We start from the raw sequence: 17,231 nt of genomic DNA, 5'->3' as shown, positions 1-17,231 counted from the left end.
TTTGATTAAAATACCTTTCCCATCATCTTTTTTCTATTTGATTATTACTTTCTCCGCCACTTGCTTTATTAATTTTATAAGATTCAACTCTCTTTCCTTAATACGTGTGCCGGTCAACATGTGACTCCTAATAAAATAGGGGAAAGTACCAATTAGGGTTAACCACATACTTGAAAATTCAAATCTCCAATTTTCTTCCTTCAATCATAAAAATTTCAGTATATCCTAACACTTATAAAGCTTCATACTCTGATTACTATTCACCCAATAGTGCATTTACGTGCATGCCCCTCATTTCCTTCTTTGTTTTATGTTGTCTTATTCTTAACAATAGAGCATTTACGGTTTCACCCTTCCATTGTTATACAAAATGCATTGTTTTCTTTGGGCATAATTTCCTATATATTGTACCTTCGAACTATCAATTAAAACGCATATGGTTTCTATTTCCTGTTACATGTAAATCCAACATCTAACTTTAACATATCATTTCTAGCATTTACCATAAATTGTAAGTTCCTAGCTTTTAAGTAACATTTTTACAAAAATAATTTTGTATACCTTGGGGGATCGTGCGCGCTAGCGCACGATCCAACAACTAGTTATATCAAAAATATAAAATTCAGACCCTGGGGACTTAAACCAGCGACTATCTCTACTCTTCCTACTATGTTGACCAACTTGGCTTTTGTTTTTTTAATAATTTTTTTTGCCTGTATAAGTAAAAATGTCAAAAACAACCCAATAAAATTGTCTCTTTGCATATGACAACATTAAATTTCATATTTGCATATTACAACCTTAAACTTTATACCTCGCTTTAAATTACAAACCCCAATCATTTTCCTACAAAAATCATCGGAATATGATTTCATTAATATAATAATCCAGACAAGAAAGTTTTAAAAAAAAGCTCCAGAGAGAAATTAAGTAATTTAAAAAAAAAACAAAAAAAAATTATAATATTATTCGGTTTTTTTATTATTTTCTTAGTAATTGTGTTTTAATAGGATTACTGACATCATATTACGACTGATTTCACGGGAAAATGACCTAGGGTTGAAAGTTAAAGAGGAGATGTAAGTTTTTGGTTATCATTACGAATTTGAAAGAGGTTGTATTTGACAAATAAGCTACTTTCTTCGATTCTTTTTAGTTGCAACACTTTGCCTTTCACGCTTGCCAATGCACATCTTGAACAATTAATATATTTAATTACCGATAAGTAAAAATTATAAAAAATTAATTTTCACAAATATACATCAACACAAAACTAAAAAGATCCCGCATGAATATGTTTTTCCTAAATTATATATCATAAAAAATAAACAAAGTAGATTATGTGAATAGTGCAAAAAATAAAGTGTTGCAACTATTTTGAATCAGAGGAAGTACTTTATTAGATTGTATTTTTCCTTACATAATGTATTAATATTTTGGCTGACAGGGGAGGCCATGAGGCCATTGACAATTTGACACCCCCTAGCCCCCAGTCTAATTCCATTCCACCGGAAAGACAGCGGAAATATGTTCACCGCAAATTTATATTTACATATTACATGTGGTATATAATAAATATTGTATACCAGAGTAAAGTTAACTTAACATGTTTAAAAATTATTATTATATATGTAAAAGTTATCTATCTTTTACTGATTTGTTTTCATTTTAATAAACATTATTTTTTCAAAATCACAATAATGTATAAAATTAATCATTTAACCCTTTAAAATTTGTATATATCAACTTTTTTTTATATAATATAAAAACAATCAAAATATATTTAAAATTACAATAAAAAACTAGGTAAAAATTATCTTAATGTACAACAAATTTAATGTACAACTTATACGTGCAAGATTTTTTGTATTTTCACTTGGACGTCTTCCCTTTTGTGTTGGAATGTGACATCCACTTGAGGCTTTTGGTAGAAGTCCTCCTTTGCAAATGTGTTTGCAAGTGTACTTGGCGTGAGGAAATTGAAAGCCTCAAAGCACACACATGCCCGCATAATGAATGTACTAGTAATACTTCCCTCCATCATCCTATATATTTCCCTCTGTTCTTAAATGTTAGTCTCTTTTGGAATTTAAGACAATTTAAAAAAAGAGCAATTGTCACATAAATTTCAATAGAATATAACTCATGTGGGCGGGAGAGAAATAATTAAGGGGTTTAATGTGAATGAGATTTTACTTGAGAGTAAACAAGTAACAATTTGGACATTATAGGGTATAAATGAGATAAATGTTGGACAAATAAGAAAAATTTCCAAAAACAGCTCAATAAGGAAAGATGACTAACATTCAAGAACAGAAGGAACACGGTGATAGAGTGTTTGGTGACAAGAATTTCAGACTCTGATCATGCTGGAGATGTTGACATTAGAAGATCTATGACTGGTTATGCTTACACTCTTTGTGCTTCAGTTGTCAGTTGAAAAGCTACTTTGCAGCCGTGACTTTGTCTACTACGGAAGCAGGGTACATAGCATTGACATAAGCAACCAAAGAGAGAATCTAGTTGAAAGGATTGGTCAGTCTAAACCATGGTTGTTAAACTCCCGATTCGGGTCTTACGATCCTACGATTCTACGATCCAAAAACACGCCACCGATCCGGATCTTAGGTAGGATCTTAATGTGTGAAGGATCTTACGATCCTACCTCGATAAGAAATTTGAGTGGTGGGATTTTAATACAATCCTACGATTCTACGATCCGATCCAACATACAATATTTCAAGATACTCCGTAACAAAAATTTATTACTAAATAGTTCATAATCACATATCATTAGAAATATCATACTTTTCTATCAATAAATTGGTTATAAAAAAGTATCTAACTCACTTAAAAGTACAGAAATTCATATAATTTCAATAACCTTGCGCATATCTTATTAATTGCTCTTGTATCTACACAAGTATTAATCTTATGTGAGCAAAAATTGATATTTAAGTATTAAGATTACATGAATACATGATTGTACATTTCATTTTAATAATATAACCATTATTTTTACTATTTAGTAGGATCTTACGATCCTACGATCCGATTCTACCGATCCGATTCTAACCCCTTTCATCGATCCAAAGTAGGATCCCGATCCTGACAACCTTGGTCTAAACATCATGACCAGGTTATAGTGTAATATTGTAATGTGACAATCTCAGTGCAATCTGTTTAACTAAGGATCAAGTCGATCATTACAGGACTAAGCACATTGATGTAAGGTATCATTTTCTAAGAAGTAATAAATTAATTAAGGTGAACAAAGTGGATAGTCCTGGCAACCCAACTGATATGTTCACCAACTCGGTTCCACATAGCAAGTTCCAACATCTAAATGTTTGTAATTTGTGTTCCTCAAGATTAATAAAACTTTCCTCTATTTGCACGTGGACGTAGTTAACACATTGTTAGTGAAACACGTTAAATTTTTATGTTTTTTATTTACATTCTTTATTGTCTTTCTTGCTTCCATTATAATACTATGTGTATATATAGATGTATTAGTATAGGGGGATCCTTTGAAGGTTTTTGTTCGTTTATGATGTACATAATCGAGAGTACAGGAAGTTCGAAATCTCAAGTTTACGCAAAGATTGGGAACGCTGATACAGAATATTGCCATGGGTTCGCTCCTTTGTTTCCCAAATTCCCCCTCACGCTCAAGTTCTTCGTATACTTGAACATCACTTCTTTTGTTCAATTCATCTACACACATGCTTTTCGTTACAGAGTCTTGGTTTGTGTTTATGCTAAATTTACATCGGAAAAGCATGGGACCGTTTTTTTTTTTTACAACTTCAGGGATCTCCATGTAAAGTTTGATATCAAACGGGAGAAAATATGATTGACTTGTGGGAAGTAAAGAAATAATATTGTGCAAGTGTGTACAAAATCTTTCAAGTGTAAAAAGACACTGCTATGATTATATACCGTCATCTAAACAACGTTGGGCAGAAATCTATATGCAATGTGTTTGGCAACCTAGAAAGGAGAAACAGCTTCCTTGGGTTCTTGTGAGGAAGAGCCAGATTGAAGGTCAAGTTTGCGAAACATGAGCTTCTGTTGAGGTAGTTGGCCATTTGAAAATGCTGTGAGCTCAGTATCAACAAGAATGCAATCATCTTCTTTGAAATCCCCTCTTAGTATGCCTTTAGCAATCTCATTCTCAACATGCTGTTGTATGACACGCTTAACTGGCCTAGCACCGTAGTTAGGATCATATCCAAGGCTCCCAAGAAGCTCAACTGCAGCGTCCGTCACTTTTATTGTCATCTTACGATCTGCAATCCTCGTCTGTACTCTTTGCAGCTATAAACAAATAAATAAATAAATAAATAAATAAATTAGTAAACAAAACAAGAGATTAAGCATACTACTAAAGTAACAGATATAATGAGACAAACCTGTAATCGAACAATACTATTAATCTGATCACGATCAAGAGGCTGGAAAACTATGTATTCATCTACTCTGTTCATGAACTCAGGACGGAAGATTGATCTTGCTGCATCCATCACTCTCTGCTTTATTATTTCGTATGTTGCCTCTTTTGATGATGTCTCATCATCATCAGCAGCATTAAGGATCAACTGTGATCCAACATTTGAAGTCATAATGATGACAGTATTGGTGAAGCTCACTGTTCGTCCTTGTGAGTCTGTCACCCTTCCATCATCCAAAATTTGAAGAAAAACGTTGAAAACATCAGCATGAGCTTTTTCTATCTCGTCAAATAGGATCACTGCATAAGGCCTCCTTCTAACTACCTCTGTTAATTGGCCTCCTTCCTCATAACCCACATAACCAGGCGGGGCACCTGTCAGTCTTGACACGGCAAATTTTTCCATATATTCACTCATATCTATTCTGACAAGGGCATCTTCAGTGTTGAACAGGTAAGAGGCAAGGGCCTTTGCCAGCTCTGTCTTCCCCACACCTGTGGGACCCATGAACATAAAGCTAGCAATGGGACGATGTGGATCTGAAAGCCCAGCTCTAGATCGCTGAATAGCCTCAGCTATAGCCGTCACCGCAGGATCTTGGCCCACAACACGTTTGTGTAGCTCTTCTTCCAAATTCAATAATTTCTCTCTCTCTGACTGTTGTAGCTTTGAAACAGGAATTCCAGTCCACTTGCTAACTATTTCAGCAATATCGTTCCCAGTTACTTCTTCACGTAGCATTGACTTCCCTGATTTCATATACTCATCCAACTCTTTTTCCGCACTTTCTAATTGTCGTTGCAGAGAGTTAAGGCTACCATACTTCAGTTCAGCAGCACGATTAAGATCATACTCTCGCTCCGCCTGCTGGATCTCAATATTCACCCTGTCTATCTGAAATAGACCAACAAAGTCGACTCAGATTTTTAGTACCAACAAAGTTCTACAATTTAGCCGAGTCATACACAGGTACCCTTGTCCGGCACTAGTACCCAAGTCCGAGTAACATAGTAACAAAGCCAGATCTAATACAATAACAAAAACAAAAACAATAAAAAAAACATGTACCTCCTCTTTGATTGACTGTATGCGTGTCATAACAGATTTTTCATGCTCCCATTGTTCAGTCAATTCAGCTTGCTTTTCCTTTAGTAGGGAAAGTTCTGTATCAAGCCGGCTAAGCCTCTCTTTTGATGCTTTGTCAGTATCATTTGTAAGTGAGAGTCTTTCCATCTCAAACTTCAATACAGAACGGTTGATCTCATCTAGAGCAGTAGGTTTCGATGTAATCTCCATCTTTAGTTTAGCAGCGGCTTCATCAACTAAGTCAATAGCTGCAGTAAAAGAATCAACTCAGTAAAAGCAGTGATTACGATGACGCATCCAAACGACTACTTTCGTAGTGGACATCTGTTTAGGTTAAAAGTTATTTCAAGATCCTCACTATAGAAAGGAGAAAGATGTGATCATATTTATTTTGGCCGATATTCTCAGTTTGAAATTACTCCAACTTCAAGGAACACCAAGTAGCATGACAAGGACAACCTACTCCATAGCACCATATTATGTCATGCTCTTGCAACTATAATATCCTCATTTGTTGCTCTTCTTGGTTTGTATTAATAGTATGGGAAAGACCCTTTTTTTCTATGGACGACAGTATTTCTATTGATATGGCCTTTTGACATCTATACCCCTTTTCTTCAATTTCATTACATAAATGAGCTTCAACAAAGGGATGTCTATCAAAGGAATACATGAATCTACTCTCCTTAAGATCTTAATCACCTTATATTTAAAAGAAATGAAGCTATAGGCTTTTTTCACAGTTTTTAATTGATTAAGTAAAGATAAAATGTGAAGAACTCTGTGACTTAAATGGCTATACTCCCTCTTCACCTTAGTTAGCGTCATTGATAGTCATCTCTCCATGCTCTCTCTTAAGAAGCAATACAAGAAAACAGCAACTGCTTCAGAGGCTCAAGCAGATACATGATATTTTTATAGAATTATACTTCCTCCGTCTTTTAATACTCGCAACGTTTGAACTTTTGCCACTATTCATATAATCTACTTTGACTATTCGTAGTGTTTTTTGTATAAGATAAAACATAGTCATGTGGGATCTTGTTAGATTCGTCTCAATATGTATTTTCAAAATATCAACTTTTTATAATTTTTTCATAAAGAGAATTTAAGATATAAATGATCAAAGTTGTGCATTGGCATGCGTGAAACTAACAAACGTTGCGAGTATTAAAAGACGGAGGAAGTAATATTTTTCTCCTATGTTATGCTAACTGTAAGTTACCAACTGATCAGCAATGTCAAAGATTTTTAAAGAACTAGTGTTTCATTTAACAAACCTATGTTGGATCAGCCAATCCAAAACTTCAGCACCACCAAAGACAAAAGAACCCAGGCTCTCGAGAAGCGCACAGGTTCTTGCAGATCATCTTTAGCCCAAATTTAATTATGCTAACACTAAAGGTGAGCAAATAGATAGCTTATAATACGGTATTTCCTCATTAACTAGACTTGGGAGCACAATATCACAACAGAGCCAAGGTTATATAATACTCCACCCGTCCACCACTAATAAATTTCTCATTTCTAATTTTGGATTAGGTCCACATAATACAATACTGTTTTAAATCCTCTTACAGAACAACTTTTCTCACCTCGCATAAAAACATTAGACTATACCGACTACCTTTTGTTTATTCACCATTTAATCAACAAAACCCCACTACAATTTCTCACCTACTTGTACCCAGTTATGACCAATCGACATAAGAAGTTTAATGGCCAACAAAGAAAGTAGTAACTTCCCTTAGAGGAACTTGAAAATTTCAATGATGGAGAAAGAGAATTTCCATCGGGGAATCAATAAACTCAGTACTATATATAACTTCAAACTACTTCAAGGGCCTATGTAATCACATAACAAAATGAAAATTTGCTAGAGGCCTAGTGTATTAAGCATTATAATCTCTTTAACAAATCTGCAATAAGAATATAATATGATATGCATTTAAAATATGAGTTACCTTTGTCAGGTAAAAACCGTCCACTAATGTAGCGATCTGAAAGCATAGCGGCCTCTACAAGAGCACCATCAGAAATCCTAACTCCGTGATGCAACTCATATCTCTCACGCAGCCCACGAAGTATTGAGATAGTATCTTCAACACTTGGTTGGTCAACATAAACCTGTTGAAAACGTCGCTCCAATGCTGGATCTTTCTCTATGTATTTACGATATTCATCAAGGGTAGTAGCACCAATGCAACGCAACTCCCCACGACCAAGCATAGGCTTTAACAGATTGCCAGCATCCATAGCACCATTTGTGGCACCTGCAGAAAAAATTCACCAAATTTTGCTTCAATTCTTCAGATAAAATATCAGTAATTGACGTAAACAGATAATACCACAAGTAGATAGCCTTAGGACAACTCCTCTGGTTACCAGCAATTCTTTGAAATTGCACAGTATATAAAACACTTCGGCACAGGAATCTTGTAACAAATCGGCCATTATATGGATGGCATAAAAAAAACATTTGAACAACAAGGGTAAACGTGCTCAAGCCGATTGCCTTGAAGAGAAAAATCCTCAGAAAGTAAGAGAACATAAACAACTCACCTGCTCCAACTACTGTATGAATCTCATCAATGAAAAGAATAGTTTGACCATCAGCATCTGTCACCTCCTTGAGTACAGCCTTCAGCCGATCCTCAAATTCGCCACGATATTTAGCTCCAGCAATGAGAGCTCCCATGTCCAGGGAAATTAGCTGTAACCAATATTAAAATTCATCAATTTACAGCATTTTTCACTGCACGTTGAATTCTAGAACGAGGTATCCTTGCATCTTATACAAGCCTGAACGCTCAAAGGTATTATAGGAAGAGTTGGGGGGGGGGGGGGGGGGGGGAGGTCCAGAGGAACAGCATGGAAAACGGAACAAAAGAAATGGATAAGGAAGAATGTGAGGAAAATAAAACATAGTATTTTACCTTACGGTTCATCAAAGCTTGAGGAACATCCCCCTCAACAATTCTTTGAGCAAGCCTATAAAGAATATGAAAACACAATTTGTCAGTAAAACACAATGTAATGGACAAAAATCAGTATTATGCATCTCTTACGCACAAAAATGGAAGGTTATCACACATTTTTAAACCATACATTTGTACTGTTTTTACCTCCCTTTAACCCCCCCCCCCCCAACCACCAACACCCACGTGGTAATACAACGAAGGTGAACAAAACAACTATTAATGAACACTTATGCTAAACCCTTTAGGAAAAGGTTGGTCCACAAGGGTGAGGGAAGTCCAGGGAATGCAATGAATGCACATTCAGCGCATCAAATTCTGTCAAGCATTGTTTGTAGATAAATGACAGATTAAATAACAAGACAGAAGATTTGAAACATTTAATAGAAATTCCGACGAATAGGAAAATTAGAAAGAATGCAATACACAAAGAACCCCTTAGTAGTTTCCATTGCATCTCACACAATAAAATGCAGTACTATTCACTTACCCCTCAGCAATCGCAGTTTTTCCTACACCAGGTTCACCGATAAGAACTGGGTTATTTTTGGTTCTCCTTGACAAAATCTGGATGCATCTACGAATCTCATCATCTCTTCCGATTACAGGGTCAAGTTTTCCTTCCCTTGCCATAGCAGTCAAATCTTTTCCATACTTTTCCAGAGCTTCATATTTACCCTCTGGGTCTTCGGAAAAGCAAAATAAAAAAGAATATCATCATCTCTTTTACAAAAGTATTCAAGCACAACAAGCAAGATAAAGAAACATGTCAGAAATACACCAACTGTTACAATGGTTAGCAAAGGCAGAAATAAGGCATTGTCATATGGGTCTTACTAGTTGATGGTATATTTATTAAAGCAAAGGAAAATAATGTCAGAGATCCTATATTAGAACAATACGCAAACAGTTACTCCCTATCAATTAAGGGCACTTGATGACGGCATGGAAGACTCATATACTTCATCTTTCATCTCTCTCTGCCACAACCTCCCCTTACTAATAAAAACTCAAGATATTGCTGTCATGTGAATTCCTAAATAAGCCATTACTTCCACATTAATTCGGCAAACATTCTATTAATTAGGCATAACTACTACCTTGGTCAATGACTGATTGCCGTCCCCTTACAGCTTGAATAGCAGATCGTAATGATTTTTCAGAAAGCCGAAAATCACCGAACAACTGTTTCCCAAATCTTTTGTCTTGTGCAAAAGCAAGAACCAAATGCTCCACAGAGACAAATGAGTCTCCATACTCTTTCCTAAAATCCCTGCCTCTTTGAATTAGGGCTTCAAGATCTCGTCCCAACATAGAACCAGCAGATTCACCCAAAACCTGACAAAAATATAAACCAACTTATCTATTTGTAACACATTCAGTCTGTCAAATGGCTATCAGCAAGAATCAATGCCTAATACCACAAAGAAAGGGAATGCATAACCAATTTAATTCTTGAGAAAAAGGATGCATATATGGTTTCTATTGGTAAATAATAGCACTTCATATTACCATAAATGTTACCATACATGTAAATTAGTCATCAGGCTCTATTGGTGAAATTCTTTCACTGAGATATCACGGTTTAAATAGAGGGAATAAGCAGGGGGAGAGAGAATAAAGCAACATACAGAAATAAGTGTATTACCACTAAAATTCCACCCAATTATAGTATTAAAACATTTTGTGCTACCTGATTTACATTGTTATTCAATTCACTATAATGTATATGAACGGTAAATAAACACATCATGAGTTACATAGGATTACATCAAACCTTTGGTTGACGTTGTATAAATTTGTCAGTTGCTTCAAGCAAACGCGTATTGTCAACTCCAGCTTTAGAGAAAATGCGGCGAGCAAGTCCATTCTTTTGCTCTAAAAGAGCCTTCAGTAAATGCTCTGTCTCCACTATCTGGTGTTTGTTCTCTTTTGCCACTTCTGGGCAAGAAACAATTGCTTGCCATGCCATTTCAGTGAAGTCTTGTTGAGTAATCTGCAACAATAAAATAATCACTAGATAAGATAACCTCCTTTAATAACGAAATATGACATAGTGATCCAAGAAAAAGATTAGAACTGCCCCAGCTCCCTTGACCTAAAGACTAAAGAAGGGGGGGGGGGGGGGGGGGGGGTGGGTGGGGATATAGGACAATAAAATTATAATTTTATTATTCGAACTGGGATACAATACTGTCCTATTTTTGACAATTATATATGGTACACCAAAAAAGTTTTGAATTTTATATGGGGCCTCTTTTAATGTACAGCAATTATGGCCGTTTCAGTTAGTTATACTTCAAACACTATCTAAATATAATAAAATAAGAGTGCGAGTTCACATCATGACTTTTCAAAATTTTATAACATGATGTTTCCATCTAACACAGTATGGCAGACACCCTTTCCCGTCTATCCCTCATGTATGATCAAGTTTGGGATTTCTTTGAATAGTTTAAAATGGTTGAGGGTCATATGATTCTTTTAATATAGGATTCAAAGAGACGCTGAATGCGCTACAAGGACACAGATAAAATAGGGGTACGAATAGCTTCGTGATGCATGGGGTGATTAACATGACAAGTTAGGTGGAAGAATAGAAGAGAGAAATCAATGAAAAGTTTAAGCAGAGGTCACCCCATAAATTTGTCAAAGTACACGGGTACTAAATTCCAAGGTCTTTCTTCAAAATTGTCACAAGTAGGAGGGCACAACAGAAATTTCCATAAAATGTGTTTGCTTCTTCGTACTGAAAGTTAAATAAATTGTCCAGGAACTTTAATCTTCACATATTATTGTACTGTGGAAACCAGAAATACTGAACAACACACTCATTCTGGAGAGTAATACTTGTTTTGGTTGGGTTCGGGGAGGAAGGATACTATCAATATTTCAAAAACAGATCACACTCACACTTATTCCAAGAGGTGTAGGTGGGAGTCTTCTCCCGGTCATAATTGATTATGCGAACATTCAAACATTGATAGGTGGCATTTCTGAAGCAGTTATCTTCATAGTTTAAAACAAAGTAATATTAACACATTGTTCGGATAAGAGGAAATGAGAGAAAGGCAGCGAAGGGAAAGGGAGATGTCCTTTATTTGGATAAAAGGTTGGGAGAAGGTAAGGAGGGAAAGGGGAAGATCCATTTTCCCTCCCACTTTAATAAACATTCTCTAAATTGGAGGAGAAACGGAGCTCACCTTCCCCTTCCTTTCCCTTCTATATTTGCTACCCAATCACACCATAAATGTTCTAAGTTTCATAAATTCCTCGTGTTAATGTAACAAAGAAAAACATTAAAATAGGCAACCTCAGAAGGTTATATCAGGGATTGGAGGAGCAATTCATCAACAGTGATATATCAAAATTAAGGTGGACAAAGATAGAGAAATCAGCTTCACCACTAAGGTGATGAATTAAGCTTTACGGAGAGGCAAGGATCTCAAACCATGCTGGCAAAGGGTTCATTTCCTTGCTGCGAACCACAAGACAAAAACTCTTGGTTTGTCTTCCTCAAAAAAAAAAAAAAAGCTCTTGGTTTGTCCCATGCTCTCTTTCCCTATCTTCTCTCCCATAACTTGTATCCACATTTCACAAATTCACCGCTCTCAATAAGGCCCAAATGATATCATTAGGTACTACTATCTCAGTAGCCACTCCGAATTTCCCATAAAAGTCGAATATACTTATAATCAATCTCCTATATTTCACCCTAACATTTCTTACTTGTAAAGAAGACATTGATCATGATTCATGAACTTATTTCAATAAACAAACAACTCTTAACTTGAAGATTGAACTAAACCCATTATCTCAACAAAAATAAAAATAAAAAATAGAATACCCACAATTTGAATTCAGTAAACAGACAACTCCAAACTACAGAAAAACAAGTTCATAAGACCCATTCGTTATCATTTTTTGTTTTATGTTTAGTTTTAATTTGTAAGTTTTCACAACAAACATGATTATTACTTTGTACTTGGTATAATATATATATAACTATATCTGCTTTGCTTCATTACACAATCCAATTCATTATACAATTCATATATCACAAGGTTGTTATAATCTTAAAACTAAAATGATAACAATTGAATTGTGAAAAACCTTACCCTGCTACCACCTGCAGCATCACATCGTACAACAAATGACCCAGATTTCAAGCCTTTCTCAAATGGCCTAGAACACTTGAACAACAAAATTTTACTGGAATCCCCAGTAAATTTCAATGAATTTAGCGACTTGGTTCTCTTCGACTTGATCCGAAGAGAGAGAAAGGGTTGAGAAAACAACGCATTCCGAACGCCATTGTTGGGTGGAACACGAAGATAGGCTCCAAGAAACGACGTCGTTGCGGTAGCCATTACTGAAGGGATGGTTGGATTATTGAGCTCAAAAGAGTGGATTAAATTGAAGATTTATGAGAAAAGGTGATGATTTTCGTAGGAATTGATCAAAGGAAGATTGGGAAAATGTGATGTGGGTATTTGCGCTTTTTATTGAAATGTGAGATGAATTGGAATTTTTGCAGTGTTTTACAGAAGGTTCTAGGGAGGCTGAGGTGGGATGAGGAAGGAGAGGAGAGAGAGAGAGTGTTCAAGAAAGTAGGATGTGTACAAGAATTATGGAGTACACTACGTCGCTACGACTCTACGAATAGAGTCTTACCCGACCCGTATTATCCGATCCGCTGATCCGACACAAATAAAGCGGGTAATTTTCTGTTTTTTGTAAAATAAATGGATCGGGTACCTAACCCGGAAGATTTACCGGGTATAGGGTCGAAGCATGGGCCTCTCTTTTGATTAAACGGGTACCTGAATATCCGTTAAAAACAACAAAAATAATATAAAAAAAAAAAAAATTATGTGTGTTTGTGTGTGCAGTAGGTAGAGCTGTCAAAAATTGACCCGACCCGAAAACCGACCCGAACCCGACCCGAAAATACTGGGTCATGAACAAGATTTTGTGACCCGTAACCCGATTTTATCCGAACCCGAGCAACCCGAAAAGGAATGGGTCAAAACCCGACCGAACCCGTTTTGGACCCGACCGATTGAAAATCATTGTATTTATAGTAATAAATGAGATTATGAGAAAATTTAAGCATAATAGACACGTTGTTTTTACTATTGTTGTGTGTAATATGATTTTAATTTGAATTATACGCCATTTTATGGTTGAATTTGACTAAATATAAACTTTCGTAGGAAAATTTGTTAATTTGTGCCAATATTTTGTATATTTAACCTAAATTAATGAAAATATAATGCGCGTTTTAAAATCTCTCAACCCGTTGGACCAACCCGAACCCGAAAGTTCTGGGTCCCGAACAAGCATTTGCAAACCCGAACCCGAAAGTGACCGACCCGATTCAACCCGAACCCGAAAGTAATTTTTTACAACCCGACCCGACCGACCCGTTTGACAGGTCTAGCAGTAGGGGTGGCAATGGATCGGGTGAAGCTCAATCCGCATCCATCCTGACATGTCATCCGTCATCCAACCCATCCATCATCCGTAAAATTCTTCATCCACATCCGACCCATCCATCATTCACGGGTGATTCGGGTGAGTCGGGTGAGAATCGGGTGAAATAAATTTGAAGATATATAAAAACAAATTAAAGTGACACATATTATAATTAGGAATAATTAGTCCACATATAGTCCACATGACTATTTTTCTTTTTGAAAAACCATTGCGTAACTTTTACAAATCTTTAGATTTATCTTTGTGTTATCCTGGTAAGGGAACGCAATATTTTATGTTACACTTATGTCTAGTATAGCTTTATTTACAATAATAAATATATTATGAAAGTAAATTATGATAAATTAAAGCATACAACTAATGTAATAGGTTGATGGACCGGGTGGTGGGTTGGATACACCTTCATCCATATCCGACCCACCCGTCATCCGATCCATCCATCATCCGTCAACCATCCGCTTATTTTCGAGTTTTCGTCCGTATAATCTGGATCGGATGGATGGATATTCATCGGATTCGGTTAAAATTACCGGCTCTAGTGTGCAGCAGTGTGTGTGACTGAAAGAGGGAGAGTTTCGATTAATTAGCCATCAAGATTCAAGGTTTTGGGGCATGTGAAATTAATTAGTTTGTTAACTTTGATTTACTTTTGTATTGCGGCAGTCGGCAGATGCTCTTGTTATCAAACTAATTAGGCACAAAGCATGAAACTATATGTTATAACTTTGATTTACATATATTGCTGTATTGGGAACGATTACGTCGACAAGAGTGGGGGAAGCTAGTTGACAGGCTTAAGTCGTATCACCTTATCAAAAATAAACCTAAGTCCACTAGCTGGGTAGCAAGGGAAGTCAAGGTCGAATCCACAGGGAAACAGTGTTCTTTCTATTATTAATTAACTAATCTAGACTACCGGTAACAAAAGGTTGGATTGGTTTGTATACTAAACTAGGGCAATAATCAAATTGGAATATAACAATATTAAGGGAATCTAGGGCAGCGGTTCACCATAGATGCAGACCGGGATTGGACAACGGACAATAACAATCAATTAACAATCATAACTAGGAAAACATGCATCTCTCGAATCTTATGAATTCCTTAGGATAAAACAACTAGCAGGCTCTCGCTATGTACTAGAAATAATTCCTATCTAATAGCCACAGACCAAAAACATCAGATTTATACCTCTCGGCGCATAATCTAAGGTTAATCAAACTCAAATCAAAATAGTCCGGCCGAACAGAATTGACGAGCAATAATAATAAGCTATAGAAATTATAATCAATCAATCAAATATCATGTCCACATATAATCCCAATCATGCATTCATGGATCCCCTAAACCCTAGAAATTAAACTACTCACTCATGGTAATAAATAACAACGCTATTAACATAATGGAAAACATGATTAAAGCAATAAAATGAACTAAAGTAAGAAACAATACCGAATTGAAGAACAACGAAATAATAAAGCTTGAATTTTTACTTGGAATTAAAAACTAAGTGTTTGAACAAATTAGAGAGAAACTAGAAATAAACTAAGTATTGAAAACTAGAATAAAAGATGTCACTAAAAATAAAAAGGCTAAGTATATATAGTTTGCCCAAAATAACACTAAAAAACGGAAATAAATCACGCGAAAAGCTGCTGGAGGTTGGCGTCGCCCGATCGGGCGATGTGCTCGATAGTCGGCCCGATCGGGCCGAATTCCGCCCGATCGGGCGGTTTGCGAAAGGTCCATAGCTGCACTCTGATGGGCGCCCGATCGGGCGCGAACATAAAGCTTCAAATCTCTTTTATTTCGCCCGATCTTCGCGTTTCGCCCTCATCTCATAGGGCGATTTGCAATCATCATCATCTTTCGCCCATATCACCAAGTCTAACTCCCGGGGCTCAACCATAAGCATCTAAGGCTCCCGGAAGTCGACGATAATGGTCCCGAACTTCCTCGGGCTCGTGTAGTGGCCTAAATCATCATGAAACGGGTCTAAAAAGACCAATTTCTCACTAATCAAACCTGAAACTCAAGGCACACTCAATAACACATATTAGTACTAAAAATGGCCCCTAAGACCTCATTCGACGCATAAAAGTACTAAGGGACATGGGAAAAACACTATATAAAACACACATATCACTAGTATGTGAGTTATTAATATATAAGAAATCGGGTACCCTGTGACCCATGGGCCGACAAAACGACTTCCCGCATTTTCGGGTACCCGTTTAGCTGGGTACCCGGTAATGAATACCCCTACTTCCAAATCCCAAAACGCTAGGAACGCTAAGATTTTCAATTGTTTGAAATTGCATGCTCGGTTAACTAGAAGAAGTAAAAATCGCGGTCTGTTATGTTTTTGTAAAAACATAACAGTAAAAAAATCCAATGAAATGGTATATGTTTTAATCGAAATGGTACATGTTTTAATCGAAATGGTACTTTGTTTTTAATGAAATGGTACTCTTTTTAATGAAATGGTACATGTTTTTTATCGAAATAGTACTCTGTTTAACTAAATGGTACTCTTTTTTTAATGAATGGTACTCTTTTGAAAAGAAATGGTGCATGTTTGGCGTAGTGATGTGTTTGCTCACACATCACAGCATGCCGCCTCTCCAACCTCCGGTTAACTATGTTCGCCTTATTTTCGTCTATTTCTTCTCCTTCACTCTCAACCACAAATTCAATCCATTAATGATGATGTTGTACCTCCGAGTCATCTTCAACACATGAGATTCATCTCTCTCTTACGCACAAAAGGGTATTTTAGAAAGATGACAATGACAAGCAATGGTCCAAAAGATAAAGGAAAGGGGATAATGACAGTGCAACGACAAGGAAGAGCCCAACTCAGGTATTAAGTTGTTAAAACTATGCGCTTTAAGTAGTATAATATTAGATTATTGGTTAATTAATTGTTTAATTATAAATCCCTAATTTTAATGTCACTTTGAAATTCTCAATTAAAAACCCTAATTTTTATTGTCATTGAAATCCACGAATTCATTGTTTAATGTGGTTGAAAACCCTAATATGATTGTTTAATGTGAAAAAATGATTAATTAATTGATTGTTTAATTGAAAAACCCCTAATTTTTTAATGTCTAGGTTTCTGGTTTAGTGTTTGACAGGCTAAAGTCGTATCCCCTTATCAAAAATAAACCTAAGTCCACTAGCTAGGTAGCAAGGGAAGTCAGGATCGAAT

The 17,231-nt window shown here is 36.1% G+C and overlaps 1 protein-coding gene across 1 annotated transcript; it reads right to left on the bottom strand.

Annotated features, from left to right (window-relative positions):
• Positions 1-3,856: 3,856 nt before the first annotated feature.
• Positions 3,857-13,148, bottom strand: LOC110778615 (chaperone protein ClpB3, chloroplastic). The gene is made up of 10 exons (XM_021983162.2): positions 12,637-13,148; positions 10,296-10,514; positions 9,619-9,856; positions 9,009-9,204; positions 8,477-8,531; positions 8,103-8,253; positions 7,505-7,813; positions 5,523-5,788; positions 4,416-5,348; positions 3,857-4,320 (listed from the first exon to the last, which is right to left on the bottom strand). Exons 1-10 carry the CDS (start codon positions 12,886-12,888, stop codon positions 3,994-3,996), a joined length of 2,946 nt encoding a protein of 981 aa, XP_021838854.1. The 5' UTR covers positions 12,889-13,148; the 3' UTR covers positions 3,857-3,993.
• Between the last annotated feature and the right edge of the window lie 4,083 nt (positions 13,149-17,231).

The sequence above is a fragment of the Spinacia oleracea genome, chromosome 5 (assembly GCF_020520425.1).
Source record: "Spinacia oleracea cultivar Varoflay chromosome 5, BTI_SOV_V1, whole genome shotgun sequence".
Classification (NCBI taxonomy): domain Eukaryota; kingdom Viridiplantae; phylum Streptophyta; class Magnoliopsida; order Caryophyllales; family Amaranthaceae; genus Spinacia; species Spinacia oleracea.
The sequence above is the reverse complement of the archived record's forward strand: the minus strand, read 5'-3'. Positions and strand labels throughout refer to the sequence as shown.

Bases quoted from the DNA above. Each gene is read 5' to 3' on its own strand.
- LOC110778615 (XM_021983162.2), bottom strand. From the start codon at position 12,888: ATGGCTACCGCAACGACGTCGTTTCTTGGAGCCTATCTTCGTGTTCCA. The intron at 8,254-8,476 runs GTAAAATACTAT...TATTGGTTACAG, and splicing joins AAGCTTTGATGAACCGTAAG to CTAATTTCCCTGGACATGGG. The intron at 5,789-7,504 runs GTAACTCATATT...CTTTTACTGCAG, and splicing joins ACGGTTTTTACCTGACAAAG to CTATTGACTTAGTTGATGAA.